Raw genomic sequence first — 27,802 nt, 5'->3', positions numbered from 1 at the left:
GTTTCGGTTGGAAGGGACCTCTAGTCCCTTCCAACTAGAGAAAAGGCCATCTAGTCCAGCCCCCTGCAATGAGCAGGGACATCTTGAACTAGATCAGATTACTCAGAAACACATCCAGCCTGGCCTGGAATGTCTCCAGGGATGGGGCATTTACCACCTCTCTGGGCAATCTGTGGCAGTGTTTCACAACCCCCGTCATAAAAAAATTCTTCCTTATATCTAGTCTAAATCTACTCTCTTTGCTTCAAACTATTACCCTTTGTCCTATCAGAATACGTCCTGCTAAAAAGTTTGTCCCCGTCTTATAGGCCCCTTTTTTTAAGTACTGGGAGCTGCCCTAAGGTCTCCCAGAGCCTTCTCTTCTCCAGGCTCAAGCAGCCCGGCTCTCTTCATAAAGTATATTCCAGCCACTAGTGAACACTGGAATTCAGACCTGTTACGTCAGTCTGCTTTGCAATTTCAGCAACATTGAAAGCGATCAGTTGATGCTGCAGTAGCAGCTCAAGCTAGTGAACTCTCCCACTTCAACGCACTGTCACAGCAGTTTCGATGACTGTTTAATCCTCTGAAGAATGAGACTATCTGTGGTGATTTTAACGCATCTAATAAGGACCATGGTAACTCATTTAGATTCTAGTCTCATTAATGCTGGTTAATTAGACTCATCCACATAAAACATAAGGTGTTTTTCCAGACTGAGGACGTCAGCTACCTCTCCATCAGTAACGCGCGCAGCGCAGCCTGTCTGTGCGGACGCCGCTCTCCACAGCGAGGCGCTGCCTCGCCCAGGCCGTGGCAGGGGTGTGGTGAGCAGCAGCGCGCGGGCAGGACTCGCTGCGGCCCCCGCGGACCGGCCGCGCGCGAGCCCGAGCGGCGCCGCCTGCGCCGAGAGCGCGAGGACGCACCACGGAGCTTTTTGCGCGCCGACGGTCACAGCGCTGCGTGCGCGACCCTGCGACCGTTAACGAGGAGAGGGCGGGGCGGCTGCGGCGGCCGCTGATTGGCTGGGGCGGGGCTGGGGCCGGGGCCGGCCGCTGCCGCCGGGCGGGGCCGGGCGGTTCCGGTGTCGTTTTCCTCTGGGTTGTCCCGGCGCTGGGCTGGTTTTACCTGTTACCTGGCGAACACCGCTGCTGTCAGCCTCAGGAAATCTGCAGTGATTTAGCCCCTGAAAACCATCTGAGGTAAAACCAAAATTTTCGTATGTTCTATAATTCATATTGAAGGATCAGTTGTAAATTTGGTATTAACGCTTTAAAAGGAAATAATTTTTTATGGTAAGCTAACAATGAGGAATAACTTTAGGGTTGGTAACTACAAATGAATTACTTTATTATGGTGTCGCTCACAGGTTAGGTCAGGGCAGCACCAGATACTGGGTTTTCAGAACAAAACTATGAAGGTCTGTGGGTCTCAGAGTAACGTCACTGAGGATTGCTCAGCTTTCAGAGTGACTGAGCACGTTTTCAGAAACAAAATGTTCGTTGTTTTCAACCACTGCCAACTGCTGCTCAGCATTTCTTCATTTGTTTATTATGAATCATTTTGTCACCTGTCTTTAATTTGCTCATTAAAGCCTTGGAATATTACTGAGAGTACATACAGGTATTAAAACTTTGTGGAAGCCAACTAATATGCAGCCTCATACATGCTCTGTCTCATGGTGGCCAAAGTAAATTTTGGTTCAAACTAGCTCCAAGTTCAGATCTACTTAAGTCATTGGAAATCTTTCAGTTATTATGGAAATGTCTCCAGTTCCTGCTCCAGCTGTTCATGTGGCAAAAATTACTGCTTTCAACAACTTATTTTAGCATATTAATAATGTGTTAAAAAAATACCGGGGGGAGAGAGAGAGGGGAGGAAGTGTTATCTGGACCAAGGGCAGGCAGAATGTACAAATCAAGCAACAGTCCATAGAAGTATTGCTCTCTTATACAAATAGTTGCATACTTCATGTGTGCAGTACCATATAAACTGATTTACAGGTCTGCCTCAGAAGTGGCCTATGTAATTGATTCTGATCAGTGTTCAGCCTAGTCATAGTTATGCTTCACGTCGTGAATCAGAAGCATGCCGAGTGTCTGTGACCACAGCTTTCCATCCTCCTGTATCAGTCAGTCTATGTTTTTTGTTTTCCTTGCTTGTCTTGCACCCCATTCTCTGCTGCTTCTTGACTATCTAGGTCCTTCTCATCCCAGGGTAATGTGAACCCTATGTTCTGAAGCCTGTATTTTTCTTTGGCTAACTCTGAAATGCCTGCATTTTTCTGTAAGACAGTGTTCCTTCGGTTAAAAAAACCTTTTTTTTGCACCTCTGGAGTATGTGCAGATTTCTCTTTCCATGGCAGCTGGAACGAGAGGCACTGTAGTTACCAGTTTTAATGATCACTGAATTTAGCTCCTGTTAAATTGAAGATCATGAACAGCTTTCCAGCTGTCACTTCACTGTATTTCCAGCCAGCAATTGTAGTTACTTCCCGCTTTTCTGTCTTGGACCAGCTCAACTTCTTCTGGGCAATGCTACTTGCTTCCTTCTCAGTTTGCAATCTCTTTGGACCTTGTTGGGAACTCTGAGAAATGCTGCTCTCATCTGAACTACATCAGAGATATTCAGAGGGGGCATAACTGTACCATCTGATGTAATGCTCTTTTGTCTCCTTCATTTCTTCTGGCTGGCTCCCAATCTCTTTTGTCCAGGAAAGAATATAGTTGCCACAAAGATGGCGCATACTGCTAAGGATATTTTATGGCTGACATTTTAGATAGCTAGGTATTTACACATATGCGTTCACAACCTTAATGCACTTCTGCACTAAATAGATCAAAAATTACTGTCCGAAGCTGTGGGAACCATCTCAACTAATGTGCAAAGAACACGTTTGTATTTCCAGACAGATCTTAACCAGAAATAGCTGGAAGGAAGCACCACTGGCTGCTGCGTGCTGGCACCTCTCCCACTAGAGGCAATAGCAGGAGGTTGCTGGAGGCAGCGCTGCTGCTCCCATGACAACCGGTTTGTTACCTTCCCTGCTGCTCTGAGCCACCTCCTGGAATGTTTAGTCGCACATTTCAAAAGAAACCATGTGCTGCTGCTGTGGAGATAGAGGCTGGAAGACAGTTGGGAGCAAACCCCTTCCAGTGAAGGGGAGGTGAACACGTGGCAGTTAGCCAGGGTTTGACCCTGGGAGCAATGTCAGCCAAGAAGTGCATGAGGCAGATGGGGATTGTTTTAAGGGTACATCTGCTGAAGTGTGGGCAAAACTGTGTGTTGCTGAGGAGCAGCTGTGAGCATTTGGGGTGAGAAATTGTCTCAGGAGCACTGGATGAGCATAGTGCAAGAATAGGAAAATTAATAAACTGTTGTGACTTAGTATAGATCTGGGGCATTGTTTTCACTCTACATTAAACCCGTGTTCCCAGTACGCTTTGTTCTGCTTCAGCCCTCCCTAGACTTTTCCATTTCCTCATTTACCTGCTGTATTTCCTCCTCCTTCAGCTTATTCTTTTTTTTCTCTAATGACCATTACATTTCTTTTTTACAACCTAAAGTTCATTCACCTCTCCAGCCATATTCTTAAAAGGTGTTTACTTCTCCAAACTGTGGGAGATTATCTTTTATATTTGTTCACTTTTTATCAGTTTTCTGTGATTGTCCATTTAGTAATTTCATCCTTCCTTACGTCTTCTTTTCTTTCACTTTTCCCTCCTATGGCAGACAGCCCATATTTTCCTCTTAGTTCCACTTTCAACCATCTCCTCCTAGCTTCAGTTCCCAAATTCTTCTGTTTCTTAATTCTCCCATTCCAAACTCTCTCCCCCACCCCATAGCAAAGTCTTGGGGAGCCCTGTGCAAGAAATCTTTTCATACCTCTGTCATTTTGCAGGTGAAAGAGGCAAGAATTTTTCTCACCCTTATGTACCTGCCTTTTTCCCTTCTTGTTTCTGCAGCCAAATGTAATGCTATTCCTGTTTTCAGGTTCCACATTCCAAGAACTGACCTGTGTTATTTCCAGAAACTTTCTACAAAACAATGGCCAGGCAAGCTCCACCCAAATTTCATCCCTCAGAATGGGACATTGCAGCCAGGATGCAGTGTGCCAGTACAGAGTCTCTGAAATCGAGATCAGAGCGCATGATAGCTGAGAGTCAGAGGCTGCTGGATGAAATAGAAAAGACAACTCAGAAAACCCGAAGTGATGTCAACAAGAAACTAGGTAATCCCATGTAGTCTGCAAATGTCAAGACACGTTGAGCTTTATGTTTAAGGAAGACTTAGAAAATCAATTGCCAGTGAATAGGCGTATATGTCAATGTCATGCTCTTTGATTTCATGGAATAACTAAAAACCTTTTACAAAATATTTTGAGGCAGACTCTTTATTTTGTAACAAATAGATAAAACACACAGAAAGCTATTCCAACCAAACTTCCTGACACAGGGTTGCAAAACTGTCCACACATCAGCCTACAGGATTACATGCACTCCACTATGGAATAAGTCTATTTTCAGTCATATCTAAGATCTGACCCACAGTGGTCTGGCATGTAAGATGGGCTGGTATTAATACCTGTTTACAATTTTCATTCTGCAGAGCAGAGACAGGAAGAAATAAAATTCTGGAAGCAAGAATTAAGTAACAAACTTGAAGAAGTTGTTCATGAGACAGAGTTACTGTTAACATTCAAGACTCGGCTGGAGAAATCATTGGAAAGCTGCAAAGAGCCACTTGTCATTGCCCAAAAGTGTCTCCTGAACAGGTGAGATAATCAGAAGTAAAACATTCAGGGAGAGAAAATAAATCTAGGTAATCAACCTTTAACAAATAATAGAAAAGGCTGTAAATTAAGGGCAGTGGAGTAACAGTCTGATTTAGGTGTTATAACACTGGGGAACTAAGGTCATAAAGGAAAAACTTCTTTGTGGCAAGAAAAAGTCTTCAATTTGGAAAGCTGGGCTTCATCATCTTCTGTTAGCTGCAGGCATTTCAACAACGAGGCTGATGGGTTTTCCTCTTTTTGTTTAGGCAGAGGAGAGTTGGGATTGACTTGGTGCATGATGAAGTGGAAGAGGAACTGGTGAAGGAAGTTGAAATCCTCCAGGGTGTTATTGCTTTGCTTGGACGTACGTTGGAACAAACTGATGAGCAAATCAGGTGCAGAGGCAAAGTGTGTAACTGAACACTGATAAGCTAAAAAGTAGGACAGTCATATTCCTGAGAAGTTGTAGGGTCAGGCTGAGTACAGGTCCAAAGGTACCTTCAGTGCTAAACAGTTACAGGAGGTCAATCTTAATTCATGCCATTCAATCAGTAATGTTGAGAAGTTCTATTTGTTAGAACTCAAAGTACCTGCACAGAACACCTGGTCTTCTCATGATCCAGTCCTGTGCTTTTAACTCCAATTGGAATTGTACCATCAATTTGTGTAGAGGCAGCTTCATGCTCTTGATTTTGGGACTTTGCACCTAACACTTTGTACATTAAGAACTCCATAACAGCATTTGTATTACTTAATGCATATATGCATGCATGTTATGGACACCTGTAAGTGCCAACACTTTGGCTTAGAGTCTGGTTGTTTCTCCTAGACTAAACCGTTCAGCAAAATACAACCTGGAAATGGATCTGAAGGACAAGTTCACAGCTTTGATGATTGATGATTACTGTACTAGCTTGACAAACAACACTCCTGATACCAGATACACTGATAATGCAGTGAGAATAGAAGGAAAGTAAGTTCAATTGACAAAAGGTAACTATACAGCCAGTATGAGCTGTCCCAGTAAATAGCAAGATTATTTGTGTAAAAGAGACTATATCTGGCCATCATCTGTCTGTTGTAGATTGTTTGGTTTTTTTACACTTCTGTCCATCACTTTTGTATCTGTGTAACATGTCTGAAATAAGCCACAATAATCACGTTCCCAGTGAGCTGCAGTTTACTAACAGTTTTTGAGGCTCACAGTTAGCTAAGGAAAAATTCACACATTGCTTAAACTCAGAACAGATTTCCTAATCTAGTTTCCTCTCCTGTCCCAGGGTGTCCTAGTGCGGAGAACGGTGGACTGGGACACCTGGGGTGTGGAATCAGTTTCTGACTCGGTCATTAACCTGTCAAATGCGCCCCTTCTGTGTGGGCTAGTTAGTGTGAATGGTTTAGATAGAGAAATAGCTACCACAGAAAAATTGGCTGAGAAGAGGAAACATACTGAGAAAGCAGTGTGTGAGAGACAGTCTCACAAGGACTATGGGCTCTGCGAGAACTGACAAACCTGGAACACAAGGAGACTGACCGCTCTTGCTGCTAGTGTGTTAGTGTGTATCAATGACAGGTTGGATAACTCAGGCTACGGGCACAATGATCTTGGCTGCTATATGTAAATGACAATTACAGCTTTATATATCCACCCAATAAAACAAGGAACCCTCTGAGGAACTTACCAGACACCTGCCTGCGAGCCACTGGTGCACAAGTATGACCCTCTAATCCCGCGATACAGTTGGGGGTTGGCTTTCCAACCATTGCTCCAACCAGATATTATAAATCACTGTCTTATAGGTGGTGAATTGTGTAAGAGAATAAGTGAATGTTCTGTGTCAATAGTTACCTTCTGTTAATAGTAACATCTGAATAATATTAGTAATAACAGCTTGCTTAATGAAAGTTGTTCTAAGAAATATTGGTTACAATCTGTGTTTCCCCCACAACGTAATACTTTATCAGGGAAAGGTACAAAGTTGCAGTGTGACTTTAGCAAATTCATTTCCATCCTACCCTTGTCTACTTCATTCTGAAATGCTTGCAACACTTATTTTGTATCTGTAGAATTCCCAGCACAACTAGCACTCACAGGGACATGCAGTTAATAGAATTGCTTTGTTCTCGGTTTTGTGGAGTAATTATATATTTATGAAGTCACAGAGGGTTTGATCGTGCCATTTGATGACCTTTTATTTTGAATCTCGTTCAGTTTTGTTAGCCCTGAAGACTGGATAGATTTCTCAAACATAAATGTTGAAAAGGCTGACAAGCAGCGAAACAATTCTTTGGCACTAAGGGTGCTTATTGATGGCATCCTCTCACAGACAGCGAATGACATGCACAAGCAATGTGAGATGGTGAATGCTGCGTTTAGAAATAGGGTGAAGGAAGTCAAGGATGCCAAGCACAAGCTAGAGACACTCCTTGCAATGGTAAGTGGTGGGGGACAGTCATTGAGAAAGTAGAGACCATGGGCTTGGATTATCTGCCAGTTTTCTCAATCCACTGGCTTGAGCTGCTTTCCTTTAAGAATTTTACTTTCGCAATACTGATAGCCCCTGCCACTTCACACACCCAAAAAAAGTACTGTCTTAAATTTTCTCAGCTCTGTGTGCACCACTAGAGAGGTGAATTTCTGGAATCATTTGATGGAAGTGTTGCTGTAGACGTCAGTAAAGTCAGGATTTCCCTTGTGATTTTTAGTTACATGGGGATCCTACAGAATTTTCATGATTGTAATATAAGAGCATAACAACTTATAAAATCAGGGTCAACGTGCTTGAAATTTGATACATGAAAACTGAGTGTTAATATTAAAAAATAATTGCTGAGCATAAATCTCCAGTTTCACTCAGAAAAGTGTCACCTGCTCTCCAATGAAGGAATCATAATCCTGTCTGACCTTCGTAAAATATCCTTTGATGAAATAACATTTTAACATAATGAGTGTTACTGTGGTTGTTATAACTATTAAAGATGTTGACAATTTTACCCATTGTAAGAGCCAGTGTGCAGCACTTCCTTCTGTTGAATTTGTTAAGGTGATGGATGAGACTGCCTCACAGGAGAAGAACATTGCAGCCTTAAAGCAAGCAATCGCTGATAAAGAAGGACCTGTTAAAGTGGCTCAAACCCGCTTGGAAGCAAGAAACCATCGTCCCAATGTGGAATTCTGTTATGACACAGTGCAATACAGGCTGATAAGTGAAGTTGAAGAGGTTACAAGAAATATTAAAAGGCAAGTGGAAATGGAGAAAGGAGAAAATCTGTGGTATAGATTACTAGGTTAATGAGTCAAAGTAAATAGGATCCCACCTCTTCTCCCTGAAAAGCTGGGAATTGCTTTTCCTTCAAGGGCAGGACACTTTAAAGGAAGCTGCATGTCTCTATGTGAAGCCTCTTCCATCTTTTTTTTTCTTTCCCCTCCCTTCCTCAGAATTCTTATCCCATATGAAAAAACCCTATTGATGTGTTTTTAAGTAATGTCTGTTTCTTTTTCCCTGTTAGGTTACAGGATGCACTAGCAGAGGCTCAGAGCGAGCTGAAAGCTCTGAGCCGACAACAGCTTTCCTTGGAGGAGGAGATCCAGGTAAAGGAGAATACATTGTACATCGATGAAGTGCTCTGCATGCAAATGAGAGCATCTGTTAACATTAACAACTTCTGAAGCCATCACACTGGGAGATTGTGTGTTCTCCAGAGTCATCTCCTGCTGACATTTTATTGACAAACCTCCAGATTTACTGGTTTGGCTCAATGCTGTCCTGGTTCTAGTTGTGCAAGATAATTAAAACAGATTTAGTACTTAGAACTCTCTGTTTTACAGCTATCTATGCTCTAGAACACCTGATGAGATCTTCCACTTGGTAATAAAATCCCAGGATAAGAAGAAATGTCCCTTCTGCCATGTTATTTATCGTGTGTGCAACCAGTGGTATCTTTTGCCATTGAAAGGTGTAGAAACTGTGGAAGCTAGAACAGGAGTCTCCTCATAAATCACTTCTTGGAAGCTGGGTGAGTGGGAGGGGTGACTCCCAGGAGTAGCCATGGTATTTGTTCTTAATATCTGCTGTTAAGGAGGCACAGGGTGTATATCAAACTTAACAAGAGGTAGGGACTGGATAGTGCATCTGACTGCACCTGAGTCAAGATCAAGCCAAGGCTGAGTTTTGAATAACCACTTCCTCAACCCATTTCTCAGTTTCCCTATTTGTAAAATGGAAACAATGAAATGGGCTTCATTGGTAAGGTGTTTGATGCTCTGCAATGAGAACTGCTGAAAAAAAGAGGATGGCCTTATATTCGCTTGAGATGCCTGTAAGGGTGAAAAAGGGCTCACTGCTTCCTTTGGTTCTGGCAAGGAAAAACAAAGCAGGCACAAGAATAAATTACGCTGGAGACATAGGAAGCCAGTTCCCAAGTCCAACATTTTAATGCATGGAGTGTAAAATTGTCCCTTGCCTCTCTCTCGCTGTAATGATATCTTCCTTTTAGAGGCACTGCTGCCAAGATTCAAATTCCTTACTAACACCCTCCAAAGGATCCATTCATTGCTTGCAGATGTCACTGGGTTCTTCTCTCTCCCTGTGGTTTACACCAGTGGGTAGGTGATGACAAAATAATTAAGCTCTGAATCAATCAGGTATTTGAACTTCCTGTAAATATCGCGCAACAGCCGATCCTCCTCACTGCTCTCTGGTCGGGCTGTGTAAATCCTGACCTGCATGCATGACAGTCATGTCTCAGATACATGGAGCAGGCTAAGCCCATTAAAGCTCATGCCAAGAAGCCTTTGTGACTAATGAGGAATCTAGAGATGCCAGATTCCTTGGGTTTGACTAAAATCTGGAGCTTTTACTCTGTTTTCACTCCAAACTGACTGAAAACATCATCTCCTACCAAAGACTTTTTGGGAAAAGCAAGGTTCCTTTTACCCCTGGAACTGATACATCCCTGGGATCTGCACAGGTCTGGGAGGATCTACGGAATTCAGAATCTAGCACACAAAGAAGCATGACAGCATGGTTTACACCAGCTACAGTTGTGGTCTGGCCCCAGCTCAACACAGCATCGCTGATGTGAGGTGTGTTTAGATCTTTTTGCAGTTCAGCGGGATTCAACCCACCTGCCTCAATTTAAGAATAGGCATAAGCACTGGACCAGGGAGGTGATGGAGAATCCCTAGCTTGAGCTAGCAGTGGCAGAGGGAACCCCAGTCAAGGAAGGACTTGTGGAATTGTTGGGGCTTGTTAATTAAACTTCTGTGGTATTCCGTACATGGTAAAGTACGCTGGAAAGCCCCATTGCTGTGAGTGGTTCTCAGACTCTGTATAATGCTAAAACATAATACAGTAGAGGTAGTTATGTTAACATTTCTGTAAGTGACCTTTCTGTGCACATGGGACCTCACCTTTCTCTGGGTATTGGAGAGAGGAAGGGAATGGGAGTTCTGAAGCACAAAGTCTTACCTTTATGGTAGTCAAAATGCATTTCCTTTCCACACGGTTTTGTAGCAGCCTCTCGATAAAGGTGACACTTAGAAATGCCCAGAGTTTCAGGAATAACAACCTCTTGCATGTTAAGATGAGCTGCAGCAGCTCATCATCCAGCAGCTCGTGGCCATTGTTTAACTCAAGTGTCAATTTCTTGAAAAAGAACAATCATGGTTAGTACTGCAGAACAGTGCTTGTGAGCACAGCCAGAGAGTTCAATAAATAAGTTTCCCAATTGTTTGAACCCGTGTGACTGTCAGCAGATCAATTTTGTACCTTGATAGCAGAGAATCAGTTTTGTATTACGACAACAGTAATGCTACAATAATCTCCACTCTCCTGTTAAGATGGGGGTTCCCATGTGCGTTACATACAGTCCTAGGACATAGACAACTTCTATTACCATTAGAAAATGCTGCACCCACAGCTCACGCCATGATCTTATTTGACATATTGGAAATTATCCCAGCTATGACAGCAGATTGAAAGACAATTTCTAGAAGCTTTACAGATCTCTGTGTTTATTAGAAACTCTACGATGCTGTCAGCAACAGCTGGATATAAAACCATGTGCTTCTCTCAGGCATGCAAAGACTTGATGCTCATTTATATGGGTCAGCTGTTGCACACCTTTGGTGACACATCCTTGGTACTTTTACATGGACACCAGTTAATTTACGTGTGCTGTAAGACATTTCTGCATTGCCAAAATGGAGCAAAACCATCAGTGTAGGTTGATGCAGGCTACAGCACTGTAAGCAAACAACGTGTACAGACTATTTTCCTCACATGCAGATTTCCCTGCAAAAGGGTGTGATTCAGAAAAATCTGAAAGGATTACAAACTTATCAGTTACTAAACACGAAGGTGTCTACCAAGAATAAGCCTAAGGCTCTTACAAAAATGACATTTTCCTGCCTGAAAGGTTCTTTTTGCTCACAGCTGATACTACAACCACCTGTATTTCTCATGGTTTAGCTTTTTATGAGGGCAACCTGACATCAGCCTGACAGCAAAGACTAGCATAATGGGGGTTTGTAACTGGACAAAGATAACTGCCTGAACTAGACTATAGCTGGAGCAGATATATATCTGCTATATATAGATGGAGACTATAGCAGAATGATTCACTTACGAAAATTACCCTCTGAACAAAAAAACAGAGGCAGTCAGGAATTCCTGTTGATGACTGATGACATGCAGAAGGCCTATATGATTACTTTGCTTAGCTTTGTGATTCTGCAGTAAGGTGTCATTATTGTTTCTCTTACCTGCAGAACATGCCAGTAGGCTGGAAGGAGGTTGGTGAGGGTAGGTCTCATTGTCCAGTCTGGGTTACTGAAATAGCAGCTCCTTAGACTGATGGTCCTTACAGGGATCTCCACTAGCAGGATCCTGGCTAGGTGATCATGCTTCATCACTCTTTCAAAGAAGAAGTTCACGTTCAGTTTTGGGGCTCTCTTAGCCAAGTTTGCCCATGACATTCCCAAGACTACTTGCCCATGTGGGTCACGGATATGACATTTGATATTCAAGGCACACAAGGAATGAGCACTCTGCTCTTGCAGGATGTCCAGCAGTTCATCAGAGATGCAGTTATAATTGAAAGTCAGGATGACCAGGCTGTGGAACTTGGACATAGTTTGGTGGAACAAGGTGCTGCTGTAGACAGGAAGGTGGAGACTGAAGAAATCCTCAATATTGATTTCAGATACAAAGCTTTTATTTGTCAAGCAGCTCAGAGAATTCAGAAGCTCGCAGCCTTCTTCCAAAGTTACTCTTGCTCCTTTTAAGCTGAGATAATCAAGTTGTTTGCTCATTCTTTTCAGGAAGGTAGCTAAGTTCTTGATAAACTGAGCCCTGACCGTGTTTTTCCAGATCAAGCGGTCTAATTCCAGGTACTTGATGCTCAAGGATACCAGGCGACTGTTACACTTACCCAGATGTGAAAGAAGACCTCTCATAGTCACTTGAAATTTCTGGGTAAAGGCAGTATTGGAAGGATTTGATAACTTGATCTCAAGGTGCTCCAAATACTTGCCAAATTTCTTGACATACCACAGTGCACTTTGAAACTCCAGTGTCCGTGCCCTTGACTGTCGGCCATAGAATGTGATGGTTCTTCTTCTCCAGAGGGATCCTGAGTACATGGCGCAACTCCATTTTTTACAGACCAAGGCAGCCCGAGATCTGTCCCTGTCATCTAACCAACGGAAGACGTGCCTCAGACAGACATCAGGTAAATGAGCCCAGGAGCTCTGCTCAGGTTCACAATCATCTTCCATTGAGAAGACAGTTTTTCACTTCTCTTCAGAGTGTTGAGCCAAACCTAGATGAAGAAAGCTGTGGGTAGATTTCTTGCCATTCCCAACAGAATAGGCTTCCACACAAATGGTTGAAAGTTTGCTTCTCCGCATTCAAAACCAACAATCCTTTCTTTGCTTCTCTACTTAAGGTGCCAGGGGCAAACAAGCTTTTGGGTCTAAACTATAGTTAACCTAAATCAAAAGAAAAACAAAACAAAACCCAACCAAAACGGGAGAAAAAGAAAACAAACCCAAAAAAACCCCACCCACCCACCCAACCCAACCAACCAATGAGTGAAGAACAAGCACAGTACAAGCACAGGATACATCTTTTAACTTTCTGGCCTTCGGTCTAGGGTAAGCAGTGAAATGGTACCAACTGCAGACAGAGCAGCCATAGCCTCTAGAAACCTTTGTTTAGCATCAGCTGTAATTACTAATGTTTTGTGGCCTAATACCTGGTGTCTTAAAAGTATCCACTGCTTTGGGCTGTTCACATTTGAATAGTGCTGTTGGCGCAAAACTAGTGCAAATTACTTTTCTTATCCTTCTGGGGGTACTGTTCCATGGCAATTGTCTGAGGCAGTGCCCTGCCATAGACAAAGGTACAATCCCTGTTGAAAGTAATAAGCCATATAGACTGTTCCATCCATCGGTTCAAGCAGGACATTCGGTCATTGGGCTCCAACAGACAGGGCTGGCAGGTCAGAAGACAACTGGGTAGTGGCAACGGACAGAAGTAAACCACCACAAAGCAGCAACTTCCCCCCCGGGGCGGGGCTGCGCAAGCGTTCAACTCCCCGCACCTTTCCCAGCGCTCATCGTCCGTTCGCACCTCAGGACCCACACCCCCCACCCCCGCAGCGCTGAGAAGCCCGGCGCGCTTTGTGATGTCAGGGCCGACTCCTCCCGCCCCCGACCCGGCCCGGGGCACCGCCACTCCCGCGGCGCAGGCGCGAGAGCCGTCACGTCCCCTGTGCGTGCGGGGCGCAGCCAATGGGCGCCAATCCGCGGATCCGCGGTGGGCGGGGCGTCGTTCAAACGCGGCGGCGGGACTGTGAGTATCATCACCCGAGCGGCGGCTGGATTATAAACACCGGTTGTTTAACCGGCACTGGCGAGTAAAGTAACGCTCCGTGCCGGCTCCTGCGGCGCGGAGCTGTCAGCAGCGAGCGCGGGGAAGGGAGCCGCGGGCCGGGACAGCGCGCGGGGCACGGTCGCGAGGACGCGGCCGGCGGTGTTCGCCGCAGGAGCCCCGCGTCCAGCTTCTGGGCGGTGCGGCTGGGCAGCACCTTGCAGCAGTTTGCGGCTTATCCAAAGGAGTCTCACCGCGAGCTGGTGAGAACCGGGTGCTCACCCGGCTGGCAGCCGCTACTTGTCGCCACATGCAGGAAGGCGTTAAGGGCCTGAGATCTCAAACGCCTTCATGATGAAAAGATTTCAATGAGCCTCGTTGCTTTCTGACACAAACAAGGGTACTTGTGAGAGACAATTTGGAAGATCAGAGGTAGTAAGGAATAGCAATGCGCTTTCCTAATATGTGGTATAATGAGAGTAGAGACCTCCCAGCTTTTTTATTAAAAATAATCTGCAAGTAAGCATTGGTGAAATTAATTCACTCTCAACTCAGATTGCTAAAATACATTTGCATTGCAATTGCTTTTTAGAAGTAATTTGCTAGCAGTATTCTAGCTTGATAGCTGTGAAAATGGAGAATTTAAACTATATATTTACATTAATATCGGTGTAAACTTGTATGGTAGTGGAAGGCTGTTTTGATTAATGAAGGCAAAATTTGGGCTACAAGACCTTAGCCTGAGACACCAACAAGAAACTTGCAGTTACAGAGCATTCTACCTCACAAGCTTGAGTCTCACAGCTTACCAGATCTGCAGTGATGTCCAGTGCTGGAAATGCAGTGTAAGACTTTCTCATGGACGTACATAGACCTGAATAGCTGTGGACATCAATGCTGTTCTCCTTCAAGCCTCCAAGTAAAAGTCTGCTCAGCTCTGAATTTGTTGTTTCAGGCAAATGTAACTGAATATATTTTTCAACAATTTCCATTTCTCCTTTTTAACACTGCTCTGTACCTTGCTCTGTCTTAATTCTTGGTGTCATTCTGATTATTTTAGAAATAAGGTTGACCAAGAACTGGAACAAGATGGCATCTGTACTTCAAAATGTAAAGGCAACGATGGCCTGGCGGAAACACCAGCTCCTAGCTGACTTCGATGAGAATGAGAGCCCTGTACCTGACAAATTCAAGAGAAGGGCATCTTTCACTTCTCTCAATTCCATCCGCATGTCTTTACGGAAGCGAGTACCATTAAAGCAAGTAGAGCTGAATTTTCCTAAGAACCCTACTTGGAAAAGTCTGGAAGCAAGAGAGAAGTGCCAATCTCTTCAGAGCATTAAAAGAACAGCAAAAAATGCTTTTGGAACAGTGTCCCAGGTACTCTGCCTTTGCAGTGGGGTGTGGATAACAGTTTAGGTTTTGCTTCAACTTCAGTACTAAGATTTCTGGACTCTGTACAGAATGCTGTATTCCAGAGACTCTGTCCCACACACTTGCACGCTGTAGCTACTTATAGCTACTAATCAGTAAAATGTTTAATACCCTTCCTAAAGTATAGACATCTGGCAGAACAAGGAGAAAGTTGAAAACAGACGCATTTCATCAAAACATTTATTCCTAATTAATGCTTTTCTCCTCCTGTATGGCATCATGCATGGCAGAGCAGCCTTCACAAGGAGGAAGGTGGATAGAGACTGCCACTGCTTGCAAAGAATTGTTTCTGAGAAATGTGTAGTACTTTGTTTTTTTGTTTGTTTTTTTTTCCTTACTCCTTTTCCTGTACCCATACTATTTATTAGCATGTTCTTCATTCTAGTCAATCTAAATTTGGACTGATAAAACCTGCTAGATGGTAGCAGGGTAGTAAACTCGAGCTTGCACCTCCCTTTGGTGGAGACATCTGTTGTGGTTTTTTTTATAAGTAAGTGTCTCAAGTATATGTTAGGGCACCTGGCTCTTTCCTGCATAAGAGCAGGAGGAGCTCTGTTCCAGTGCTGTCTGAAGTCTTTGACAAGTTCCAAGGACTGTGGGAGCAAATGACTCCTCCAATGCAAATGGGTACAGAGGGTTGAGACCATTTATGCTAGACTAAACCTGATATGAAAATGAAAGCTAGAGACTCAGCTCAAATGTTCCTTGCTATTCCAGTTCCAAACTCCAGGCTAACTGAGATTGTTTAGCATAACATGTCTGTCTAATGCTGCTTTCAGAAAATACAGAAGTCTTGCCAAAGCCCAGTAGACTCGATGGTGACCTTTCCAGCTGAATCCATCAGCAGAAGCTGTTCTACCAAGAAAAGCAGCAGTATACCTCGAAGCCCTTGCCATAAGAAGAGTGTTACTCCAGCAGCCAATTCCAAATGCAGCACAAGATCCAGCAAAAGAGCCTTGCCTGGGCCAAAACGGGTGCCAGAACATAGAGAATGGAGGGGTTTCTCATCCTGGCTTGGTAAAGATGCTGTCTCACTCCGGAGATCAAGAAGAGCAGCAGCACTGAAGAGTCCTTATTCATCTCCTGCTTCTGCCAGCAGAAAGATGTGAGCCACATTCTCTTCTGTGATTAGAGCATTGTGTAAGGCAGGAGATGAAGGTTGCTGTCCTGTTCCCCTGAAAGGCTGCACTGTTTGAATAATTAGGAAAGTAGTTACACATCCTGTATAGACAGGGACTGAGCACTGCATAAAGCTGAAATATGAAACTTAATTTTGTGCTGTGAGAAGAATTTTTTAAAATCCCTTTCCCACTGGGTAAGTTTACACCATGTTTTTCAGCACCAGTCCCCATCAGGCACTAGAGACAGACCCAAGTTCTTTGCTAATGACTTTCTAGTAAAGAAAAATGCTCTCAATGCATTTCACTCCTACTTAGTTCTAACTTTTCCAAAGTTGCTGTTTGTATTGCAAAGATACCTGAAATATCTTATGCTGAGCTCTTTATAGAGCATAGAAAGATTCTTGCCTCAAAGATTTAACCCAATTTAGATAAAAGTTGTGAGCTAGGGAAAAACTTCATAATGTGCACACAGGTTTTTGTTTTGGTCAAAGTCACATAAGAAATGTTAGAGCTAGAAGCTGAGTCCAAGCCTTGTGAATCTGAACCCAGTATCTGAATTGGAAGATAGCTTTCTTAGGGGTGAATGGAGATGTGAAGCACTTGGTCAGTGGAATCAAAAGCATAATTTCTACAGCCCTAAACTTCTCTGGGTTAAGTCTAGAGGCAATGAGAGTTGTTACTGCAGGGATAGAGGCTTGGGTAGTGTCAGCCTGTCCTGTCTGATCTTTAGTAATGACCATTCTGTTTGCAGAGAGTTTGACTGCGAGTTGGAGCTGATCTCCTCAGGGATTTGCCAGTTGCAGCGTATCTCCCAGGCATTTGATGATGCCATTGTGCAAGAGGAGAGGTAAATACTGGCCCTCAACTGGCAACAGGTTACTTCCCACTCAGACATCAATTGCAGGCTATGTGGTCCTTGTAACACAGGATGAGGAATAGTTGCAGAACTTTCTCAGCTGTAATGTAGCAGACCCCTTCTTTCTTCAAGATACCTATGCAGGTTAAATCTGCAGTTGGACTAGAAGCTTCTAAAACCTGTCAAACGCTCCTCTTGTCTTCAGGTTTCTTGCTGTGGAAGTCAGATTTTTCCCAACAAGAGCCTACCTTTGACCTTGTGTGAGAACAGTACCTCCCTGCCTTTGTCTAAAAGAGGTGCCAGTCCAGGCTGGGGAGGGGGAGAGGGAATTCCATTGCACTGACACTGTCATTGGTGCCTGCACATCTATAAGAAAATCCTTTTAATATGTAGCATTATATTAACAGATAGTCTATGTACCCATAACTCAAAAATTTAGAGGATGCAGAAGCAACTTACACAACACCTTGGTGGTACACACAACTACCATGAGGTGGTAGGCTGCTGTGTTTGTAAAGGTTATATGTCATTCTGAATTAGACATATTAACACAGTGAAAACTAAAGGTCAGAAGTCTTGTCACAGGGCAATTCCCTAAACTACTTCCTCTCTCTAGAAGAATGCTTGACGTCAAGCATTCAGTAGTTAAATGTCAAGCACCTAAAATCCCCTAGAGAGAGCTTAGCATTAAGTACTTTTATCTACAAAGAGGCATGGGCTTAAAATCTTACATAATTCCAAAAGTTCGATTTTTACCAATGGGATCATTTCTAGATAACTATAGTTTAAATCTTGTATTAAGTTAATGATCATATCCATTGAAAGTCCACTAAATCTCACTCCTAATATCTCCCATCTGTTAGTGATATGACAGTTTCTCTCATTCGTAACTGAAGATAATATCAACCAGGTAAAGTAGTTATTCATTTACCTTGTCTAGACCTGCATGCATCTGTGGGGAGAAAACCTGCTGTTTGGAGAGAGAAACCCTTATTAACTCATTCTTCTTTAAAGTATTATGCAGAACCATGGGGTTCTTCCCTTAGATTGACTGTGGCTGTCTCTGCCACAGCAGATCATTGTGCAGTTGTAAAATTTCACCTCTACATTGTGGATTAGCAAAACCTTGTGTGTCTGCATAGAAGTTGGGCTTCTGTGCAAACAGCAGCTTTTCTCACCCACATCAGAAAACTACTGGTACTAATGTCTTTGTCACTCAACCTCAATTCTCACTTATTGCTAATGAAGACCACAAAGCATGACAGAACAAGCTATTACCCTGAGCTGTCTAATTTTACAGCCTTTCTTTTCCATCCCTAGCATTGTCTTAGCAGTTAAGACTATGCTATCACAGTAAGAGCACTTGATACCTGCACTGCTAGCATTTTTAAACATAGTAATTGTACCTAAATGGACAGGAAGAGGAATTCTTTGCTGTAAGTTTCTAAATATCACTTTAAGTGTCAATTCACTGAACCATTACCAGTTAAATGCCTATTACCTTCACTGAGATCTGTATTGTGACATTAATATCTTCACCCATTATGTTTGAAGTATTCCTTTTGTTAAATCCTGAACACTATGTCCTATTTTAGCAACAAAGATAAGTGTACCATGTTGATTGTTGTAACTTTTCAGGAAAAATTACAGCAGATTCAAATGCTTGACTGAAGCTTTAAACAATGTGTAGTGTTTCCACTAGGCAGTTTGGTCCAGTTCTCCTGCATGTGTAGGTGCATGCCGTGTGCTCTGTCACTGCTGGTTTGTAGGTTGTCACCTGGAATAATGTTTTGGAGTTGCCCTTACCGTCTTGCATATGACTTTCTGTTCTGGTATCAGTTGCTGTGGGTTTGGTGTTAGAGGTCCCTTTTCATCTTTTCATGAGGAAACAAACTTTTGATTTCAAACTGTTTATAGTTGCCAGCTCCATGTATTGTTCTAATATTTTTCATTTTAATGACTTAGATATCATAAGAAATGCTCCTGTTATTACCTAAAGTATTGCAGTACTTCATTTGTGTACTGCCATTTATGCTCACTGAAGGTAAAAAATATTTTCTTGCTAGTATTTAGAACTGTTATACAGTGAAAGCATACAGGTCCCAGACCTCTTCCTCTTCCTCACTTCCATCTAACAGTTTTCCAGCACTTTGTGTGACAACCAATTCATTAACTTTACTGACTTCAGGCTGCTAATGGGAGTCTTCTTGTTCTTCTGCAGGCAACATGCAGTATCAAACTACTACTGTCTAATGGCACAAAGACTTTCTCAAGCTATCAGAAGGCGAGCAAAGAAACACCATCGAGCACTTGATACTTAGAGAGATGTAACTACTGTTTGTTGGTTTATGAGCACATTCAAAGGAGAGCTCTGTATAGGACTTGAAAGGGTACATTCTATGCATTGAGCGAGACATTACATTTTATAATCTTTCCTGACAAAGCAGGTCAGGACTTCTGTTGCTTTTTTTTTTTCAAGTGAACAGGAGAATCAGAATTGTACGACCGTGTATTTCTCCTGCTGAGATGAGGTACCATCTTGAATGTGACTCTCATAAGGCAGTAAGTACTTTGAAACTTATGTTGAACTGACCAGTAGGAATGGCCAGAACAAGGGCCACAGACTAATGAGGGGTGAAGCATAGGTAATAGTAGTAGACTGGTATCCAACTGCCGTGAGTTTCAGTTTGAGTACTTTGCATACTGAAAGTACTGGTCCATTATTTTGAAAGCCTAACATTTTTTTTCTGTATATGAACAAACCAAAACTCTTAAACATCATGTTTAACTGGAAGTTAATGAAACAACAGTGGCTTGAGTTGTGACCACAACTGCCATTCCAAGGCAACAGGTTTCTGTGGAGTCACTCACTCCACAAGAGAGGAGCCACATTAGGACTCTTAATTCATGGCCTTAAGGATTGCTATTAGATAAGCCTGACTAATCCCATTTTATGTAGTTGGGTTCCAGACAAATCAGAGCAACTTTATGTCATTTCTTGCTGCTGTTTTAGATGGCATGTGGGCAGTTGAGTTAAGCATTGCTTTTGTACTATACCATCTGTCTTAGTTATATTCAGAAATCAGTTACTATAATTAATGTAACCTCTTACAACAACTGTTATTGGCTAATATCAGACTGCATGTATTTTATTTGATGAAGTCTACTAAGCATTTGATACCTGTATTTTGCTTCTAATTGCTTTTTTTTTTTTAAAAATAACATTCATTTGATAAGCCTTTTTTGGTAGGTGATTCAGTTTAATAAAGTTTAGTCTTTCAAACTAAAGCAAAGATTTCTCAAGCTTCTAAAATTCATCCCCAGGGCTATATCCCACGGTAGCAGCTTTAGCTTCTCAGATTACATTCACTCTAAGATGAACCTTAAAACAAAAGATTGATTTTGGAAACTGCTCTATTTGATAATTTTTGAGATGCACAGTTTTAACTGGAACTACTGAAAGTTTATACTAAAAGTATAAACATTGGAAGCAGTCCTTATCAATTCTGATTTATGTGTAAGTATTGATTTTACTTGCTCCTGATTTTTCTTTTTTCTGGTCAAACTAGTGTGTTTCAAAATATTGAAAGAAGAAACACAAAAACAACTTCCAGATTTTTCAGATGACTGAAATCTTTAGTTTCTGATATTTCTTGAGGTAGTTTTCATGCATGTGTTTTGTGTTGTGTTTTTTTCTATATGGAAATAGTAGCTTGAAGTTATTCTTTGCATATACTGAAACTACTATATAGCCTTCACAAAGATATGGTATCTCATTACTGAAATATTTTGTCATGTGACTCTTCATAAAACTCCAACCCTTGTTCCTTTTGAAATGTCAAGCTCCAATCTAACTATTATTTCAGATAGCCAGATGTATTAAATGGCCTCCACTTATACTGTTTCCACTGGCTACTAGGACATGTAAGATGATGATCCAATACCTCCCCCATCACGGGTAAGAAAAATCAGTGACACTGTTTAAAGGCAAGGAAGGTTTTATTTAAGTGACTAATCTGTTATAAGATTTTAAAAACCAGCTCACATCAAAATCTTTACCAGTTGTAGAAATCTTACTCCTTATTTCATATTAAGAAATTCATTACTGTACATTTTTGAATCTTTACAAGGCAGCCATAAGAAATATAAACACTTGTCACCAGATAGAACCTTCTCACTGACAAACAATATTTAAAAGTACACACCTAATAAAACTATAGACTGAAAGAACATGTACAGTTTCAAGTTTCCTTGTATGAATTCAGTTGTAAATGGACTGCCCTTTTCCTCCACCACAAATAGAAAAATAAGTTGTGCAGGAGGCTTGGGGTTCTGTGAGAGGACTGCCATTATGGGCCCTACACCAGTCCTCCCAGAATTACCTTTTCTGTAAAGCTTGCAATCTGTAAATTATGTTTCAACATTGTAATCTCTAGTATATCATCTCCCAGCACACTCCAGTAAACCTGCCCCCTTTCTCTCTCTTCCCCACTGTAAATTCTGTACTTCCTTACAAATGAGAAATGAACTATCAAATTTGTTCCATGTTTCCCCTGTCCCCCACAATTACATTTGGTTTTAAAGGTAGCTTATTGAGATAAATACAAATAGAGGGTAAACTGTAATCCCCTTACCTTGGGCTTGAACTAAAATGAGGGAAAGAGGAAATACCAACACCTGACTTCAATTCCAGAGTCCATGGCACAGGATTCTAGCTGCTCCAGGCCATTTCTTATTTCTGAAAAAAAGAGCTCTTTTCATCCAGAAAAATATGTTATTACCTCCGTATTTATGGGGGACTGAATTCAGGATCATCTGTAGGAACCTATATTTACACTTGAGTGATTAAACATCACGGAAGTCAAATTACCTTGTTAAACCCACAATTTCTGCTGAAGCTATGAACACGGACCATGAGGAATCATTGCTCTTAGAGAAGCTGAGGAGGTATGTTGGAAAGCTTTGTGGTTATGGTAATTCTATCCTGTACCAGCTCCAGATGAGGATGGAAAGAGCCACTTTCTCCCCTGCATGCCTGAAATGAACATTTCAATGCAGAAATCTTGAGTTCAGATCCCACATTTTAAGCTCTAATCAGAAAAATGATTCAGTGTACAATCTCCTCTCCATTATTCAGCTTATTAAAAAGGTGCCCTTACTCCAGTCATCTAGTAATTTTTTAATGTACTCACCTTTCTGTGGCTTAGATGCAAGAGGGGGAACAAAAAACCTGGGGAAGATCCTATTTGTTCAGTAACAACTATTGCACTTACAAATTAAAAAAAAACTGGAAATACTTATTGGTTTCAGGTATTGTTAAAAATGCTTATATTTTAGCAAATTTAAGACAAGAAACAATATAGGAAGAAGGAAAAATTTTCCTCTTTTCCCTTCTAAATTTATTCTGTGAAGTACATGATGACGCTACAGATCTAAGTATTGGAGATTTGCTTAAATGCACACATTAGTAGTGCCCTGGCCTAAAGACCTTGATGTATAAATGGGACAACTGTGCACTAATAATGGCAAACAAAAGCTGTTTTGCAGAATGGTGGAGCTTCCAGATAAAGTGTAATTGTTCTGCTTATTTTAATAGTATCATAGAATGGGTTAGGTTGGAAAGGACATTAAAGATCATCTGGTTCCAACACCCCTGCCACAGCAGGGACACTATCCACTAGACAATCTAATGAATGAATTAATCTAGTAGACTAGGGTGTGCCATTTTTTCCTCTAGTTTACTGATAGTTCCACCTCTACATAACCAGTGAAAGTTTTAACTCTGTTTAGAAGTGAATTCCCTAGGTACTAGAGGAACAGGTGAAGTAACCTGTAAGAATTAAGACTATTTTCATGAAAACAAATCAGAATGGCAGCTCTCATGAACCCCAATAACAAGAAGACATCAATGCCGTGTCATTTTTACACCTAACAAAATTTTATGCTGAATAGATAGATATAAACCATACCACAAAACTGAATAGGAGTACTTTGGTCAAGCAAGAATCTGTTCCAAGAGCACTAGTGTATGCAAACACTTTAAAAAAAAAAGTTATTCAAAATAAGCAGTTTTGGATCAACATCACTATTCAGGTCTGTGGAATATTCTGCACTCTTTGTACAATGACATCTTTTTTTCAAACTTACCTAACTAGACAACATTGAATAAACAACCTTTTTTTATTGTTCTGTTTTTAAAGTATATTGGTTACAAATTTGCTGTAAAAGCAGACCCAAAACTCCACTTAAGATGTCTTCCATTAGTCACACACACATACACGCACACACACGCGCACAAAACACCACAGTTGTGAAGGTGTGTTTTCACAATATCTCAGATAAATCTACCACTGTTATTAATCACAGCCATTTTTTTTACAGTAATTTAAAACTGGATCCATATCAACAGGACAAAGTAAATGCTTCCAACTGTGGCCTACTTTATACAGACTTGTACTGCTGCCTTTGCACCCACTGGAATAACAGTTTTGTGTTTTACAGTTTCACTTATGCTTCCTCCATTCAGCAGGTTGAAAAAAATGTGCTTTACTGTAGCAAACCGGAGGCACTAAAGGTGCTGAAACTACTGATGCATCTTGCTTGGGCACCCTCCACGCCTGCCTGACTTCTCTGTCCCTTTCCCTTCTGTGTACATGTTAACAATTCCATAGCCTATAAAGTTTAAGTAAGTACTGACTGCACAGAGACTGCAGCAACGAGGACTTGCAATCAGAGAGTAAGATGACTAGCACCAAGCTTATCCTCAGGAAATGGCCTGCTTAGGAGGACTAATTATCCTTCCATGAAAGCAGAAGCAAAACAAATCCAACTGCAAACTGAATGCCCATCAACTGCTGCATGCAGTTTCATGTGTACCAAGTGTATAACTAAAATTCTGACCAGAAGGAAATGTTTTAAGAGGAAAATTATGTATAAAACTAGTGATTCATCAGGCAAACCTCAGTGATCGCCCCAGGCATAGCTGGGAGGATAAAAAAAAAAAGGTCCTGGTTCAGCATGCATAAGGTCCAGCTACTGCCACGGTGTCTGCTGAGCTGCCAGCCCAGTTGCGAGATGTTTACAACCACGCCCATCTTGCTCACACTCTCAGCTCCACCAGAAGTTGTTTTACCATTTTAGTGTCAACTGGCTAGTGCTTTCAAAACAACTCCATCTGGCATCTGATGTTTCACAAGATCAGCTCCTAATTAACATGAAGCCTTGACCTCCAAGCTAACACCTGTATCACTGTTTGCCAAAGTGCTCAGCTGGGGGCATGAGTTCAGGAGAGAAACCATTCTATCCCTGAGCAATAAGTAGTGTTGGAATTACGCAAAGGCCACATAAGCTCTTACATATTGTAGGAAATGAGGTTAAGGAAAATATCTGCAGCTTGATTTTAATACCATGTGTATAAACTTTGAAATTGTTACTGCCATTCTAAATCATGCACACACATATACACACACACTAGCATTTGTATTACTACTATTAGCTCATAATATTCTTAAGAGAAGCCAGCACACTGACTACTGTAAAGGTGACCCAGTTATAAATAGAAATACACAAAATCAGAGTTTTCATGACATGGTACCTGGCAAAATGACATTGTGTCTGCAAGAGTAAAAGACAAACCTTAACAACCTCGGAGATTTTTCTAATCATGTGCTCAGATACTCTTAATACAGTCACAGAATTACACACACCTCTCTTTTGAAAGGAAGGAGGCCTTTCTACTACAGCAATTTAAAATGAAAAATAGATTTTGAAGTCTGTTGGATGATAGAGGTAGATGGCTAAATTAACATTAACTTTGAACTTTGCAGCAGGAACAGTGATTACTGCCAGGAGACACGCTACACAACACCCAGTGCTTAAACAGAACTTTGTGACCAATGTTGCTTTCAAGTCTCCTCAGTACATTTAAAATTCTCACAAGCCCTGGATTCCCATGCTTTTTCAAAATTAGCATGCTAACAGTGAACTGACTGGCAGGAGATGGAGTCTAGTGTACCTGTGCAATCTCCTCCTAGCTGCAGAGCACAAGAGAAGAAATGGACTATGTGATTAGAATTACTACACACAGTGGGCCAAGACAGAACATACAATAATTCCTCCAAGTTTATGGGTTAAAGAACTGTGATACTACTGGGGAAGCATTTGTAAACCTGAAGACTATTTCAAATGCAGTTTGTGATATCTTTCATTTAGATTTTGTAGCTGGCTGACTTGGCAACAGAGCACAAAAAGCCAGCACCCTGTAATGTAGTTAGTTACCTGCTCCCAATTGGTGTGAGCTACCGAACTTTTGGTATCTTTCCCAAATTTTCAGCAAAGATTACCCCTTCACTTAAAGGAAGCATTATAAAAAACAAATTACTGATGTGCCTTTCAGGAAATTTGAAATAGGTAACTGACAATTTGCCAAATAATGTCTAAAAAAAATAAATCAAAGATCTCAATTTATAAGCTACTTTATTGCCTATTAAGGCAAAAGCCACATTACTATGCCCTTCAAAAAGCACACTGAAACTTCTGGGTGAATAGGGAGTATAGACTTAGGTTTACTTCTGCACTGTCTTAATAGTTTTCCATCGCATTTCTTGTTTACTTTACATGTCAATTTTCAAAATCATTAACCAACAGACTTTATGAGACCCTGTTTCTGATCTAGCTACAGATTAGGAAAACGTGACAGTAAGGTGGGGAAGACACGAGAGGGAGGCACAACATCCTCTCCACCCCAACTCCCTGGTAAAAACAAGCAAAAAAGAACTCTCCCACTGACTTCAAGCTTTCTCAGTGTCAACAATCTGGTTTTAACTTTTAAAGAAAAGCTTTTTTATGTGCACTTGTGACTTCATTGAAAGTTTTAAAACATGTTTCAGTCATGAGCGTTCTCTTGGAGAATTTAGTGCAGTGGAAGCATCTGCATGAAGAATCTGAAAACTGTTAACTATGTTAAATTAACTACAACACTTCAGAAACCTTACCACCTAGGGAAAATTTCACACATTTTACTTCTAGTAAATTCATTGAGAGATGTGAGAGAAATTTAAATCAGTAAGAAAATATCTATTTGGCATCTGTAATTTGGCATGTCCATTCTTTGAAGGTCAAATGCTGTAATTCTGAATGCTACAGATTGTCTTAATATAACAGTTGCTATAAAGTGTGAGAAGGTAAACAATTTACCCATAGGGATTCCATCACTTTTTCTCTCCTCCAGTGTAAAGATTCTACTTTAGAATAATGAAAAAAGTGATTGCTATGAAGTTTGCAGATCCCTTAGTAAAAGGGCTCCCTTTAGCTTACCATCTTAGGATCTGTCTCTTGGACTGAGATGGTCAGAACCATCTCCTTACTCAGAGTAGTCCACACATTTTGCACAGTCACCAAGTTCCACAAAACAATGTGATCTTCGTACACTTGGGCATTACTTTGTATACAGCAACACTAACCACTTCAAATTGTGGTGGATACATTTATTCCTAACATGAAAATTTAATGATTTGGCTCGTAAGTGGAGTTCTCCCATTTATGTGGTCTCTAGCATCTCACATGAACATGAGTGCCCATATTGGGGTCTGTTGACCCACACTGTAAGCTGAAGGGAAATCTTGGGTTTAAGGCACCCAAAAAGCATCTTGCTGTACAAATCCTGACCACTCATTATTGTAGCTCCCACTACTGCTCCCCTTAAAAGTGTATCACTTTATTGAAAGTGAAGTGGAAACATACAACTATTTAATGTTTAAAGCATTAACCTTCTCTGTAACCCATGGGACCTACTATTTATACTGTTTTGGGTGCTGCTAGTTAGCTGATACCACAGTCCTTCTGAGTAAAATTAGCCTGTTACAGCTTTTTCTCTTATTGCACATTTTATTATATATCTGTTGATATTATATATCTGTTGTAAAAAACCCCATGGATATTTCCTGTTCCTTTGATGTTATAAGCACTTGTGATTGTTTTAGATTGGTTTAAAATTTCCCAATAAACATTTCAAGAGGAACAGACTGGAAGTTCCCCAGTTAGTGTAAGAAGGCAGATTCCAGAGCAGGGAAGACTCCGAGGTACAGGTTCCCCTTTATATCTTTAGTTTGAAGCTGCCTAAATAAATCTTTGAGGCATGCCTACAAGTTTAATGGGGTGCATCCAAGATCTATATTCCCGAGCTTCCTAGGGGACAGATTCAAATTTATGAACTCCACCTCGAACCCAAGCAATGGAGGGCAAATGCCTGTCATGATCTTTGTCTGATTCGGGCTGGCTCTGGGCACGCTCTGGCTTGGGTGTTGAAGAAGGTGGGTCAGGTTGCTGTACAGACATAGTTCTGCGGAGATGGTTTCTCTTGCGCAAAAACTCAGGCTGGGAGTGGAGGCCAAAGCTGCCTTTTCTCAAGATCATCCGAGAGTTGTTCTTTTTGGGTCGTGAATGGAGACTGAACTCCAGCGAGGCCAAGTGGGCTGCATAACCTTCACTGAGGAACTGAAACAGGAAGGAAAGGGAGTGACAAATTACTGCTGCCTCAACCTATGAGCTCTATGAGGAATTAAGTTCCATCTTTGGCATCCCAGTTAGATACCTACAAAGCACTAATACTCCTCTCCCCTCGCTTGTTTTTTTTTTTCCAGTGACCTGTATTTTGTCATTCAGTAATATGCTATACATGCACTTGCAGATATAACCTATGACCACTCAATTCTCTTTACTGTCCACCCTGCCAGAAAATGCCTCATATGAAACCAAAACTGCC

General features: G+C 41.6%; 4 protein-coding genes across 10 annotated transcripts in view; 2 read left to right on the top strand and 2 right to left on the bottom strand.

The window, feature by feature from the left end:
• Positions 1 to 855: 855 nt before the first annotated feature.
• On the top strand, positions 856 to 8,649 carry TEKT1 (tektin 1). 4 transcript variants are annotated; one of them, XM_030472966.1, is made up of 8 exons: positions 856 to 1,181; positions 3,973 to 4,210; positions 4,588 to 4,753; positions 5,020 to 5,148; positions 5,583 to 5,726; positions 6,966 to 7,188; positions 7,798 to 7,994; positions 8,264 to 8,649. In XM_030472966.1, exons 2-8 carry the CDS (start codon positions 4,027 to 4,029, stop codon positions 8,421 to 8,423), a joined length of 1,203 nt encoding a protein of 400 aa, XP_030328826.1. In that variant the 5' UTR covers positions 856 to 1,181; positions 3,973 to 4,026; the 3' UTR covers positions 8,424 to 8,649. The 4 variants fall into 4 exon arrangements, with proteins under 4 accessions (XP_030328826.1, XP_030328830.1, XP_030328828.1 ...); XM_030472968.1 differs by having other exon boundaries at positions 1,012 to 1,181; positions 4,010 to 4,210; positions 8,264 to 8,567; XM_030472967.1 differs by lacking the exon at positions 856 to 1,181 and adding an exon at positions 1,258 to 2,602 and having other exon boundaries at positions 8,264 to 8,567.
• Positions 8,650 to 8,717: 68 nt separating this feature from the next.
• On the bottom strand, positions 8,718 to 12,577 carry FBXO39 (F-box protein 39). Its single transcript, XM_030472971.1, has 3 exons — positions 11,520 to 12,577; positions 10,225 to 10,401; positions 8,718 to 9,476 (listed from the first exon to the last, which is right to left on the bottom strand). Exons 1-3 carry the CDS (start codon positions 12,531 to 12,533, stop codon positions 9,348 to 9,350), a joined length of 1,320 nt encoding a protein of 439 aa, XP_030328831.1. The 5' UTR covers positions 12,534 to 12,577; the 3' UTR covers positions 8,718 to 9,347.
• A 1,025-nt stretch (positions 12,578 to 13,602) lies between these two features.
• Positions 13,603 to 22,309, top strand: PIMREG (PICALM interacting mitotic regulator). 4 transcript variants are annotated; one of them, XM_030472964.1, is made up of 6 exons: positions 13,611 to 13,892; positions 14,690 to 15,009; positions 15,843 to 16,168; positions 16,936 to 17,031; positions 17,904 to 17,950; positions 19,262 to 22,309. In XM_030472964.1, exons 2-5 carry the CDS (start codon positions 14,719 to 14,721, stop codon positions 17,932 to 17,934), a joined length of 744 nt encoding a protein of 247 aa, XP_030328824.1. In that variant the 5' UTR covers positions 13,611 to 13,892; positions 14,690 to 14,718; the 3' UTR covers positions 17,935 to 17,950; positions 19,262 to 22,309. The 4 variants fall into 4 exon arrangements, with proteins under 4 accessions (XP_030328825.1, XP_030328824.1, XP_030328822.1 ...); XM_030472962.1 differs by lacking the exon at positions 17,904 to 17,950; XM_030472963.1 differs by lacking the exons at positions 13,611 to 13,892; positions 17,904 to 17,950 and adding an exon at positions 14,229 to 14,590.
• PITPNM3 (PITPNM family member 3) overlaps positions 21,021 to 27,802 on the bottom strand; it is a 75,534-nt gene continuing 68,752 nt past the window's right edge. Inside the window, exon 19 of the mRNA XM_030472960.1 lies at positions 21,021 to 27,534. Within this exon, the coding sequence (XP_030328820.1) occupies positions 27,226 to 27,534 (309 nt within the window). The 3' untranslated portion in view covers positions 21,021 to 27,225. The remainder of the gene's footprint in view (positions 27,535 to 27,802) is intronic.

This window comes from Strigops habroptila (genome assembly GCF_004027225.2).
Source record: "Strigops habroptila isolate Jane chromosome 13 unlocalized genomic scaffold, bStrHab1.2.pri S16, whole genome shotgun sequence".
NCBI lineage: Eukaryota > Metazoa > Chordata > Aves > Psittaciformes > Psittacidae > Strigops > Strigops habroptila.
Note: the sequence above shows the minus strand (reverse complement) of the source record. Positions and strands in the feature narration are given on the sequence as shown.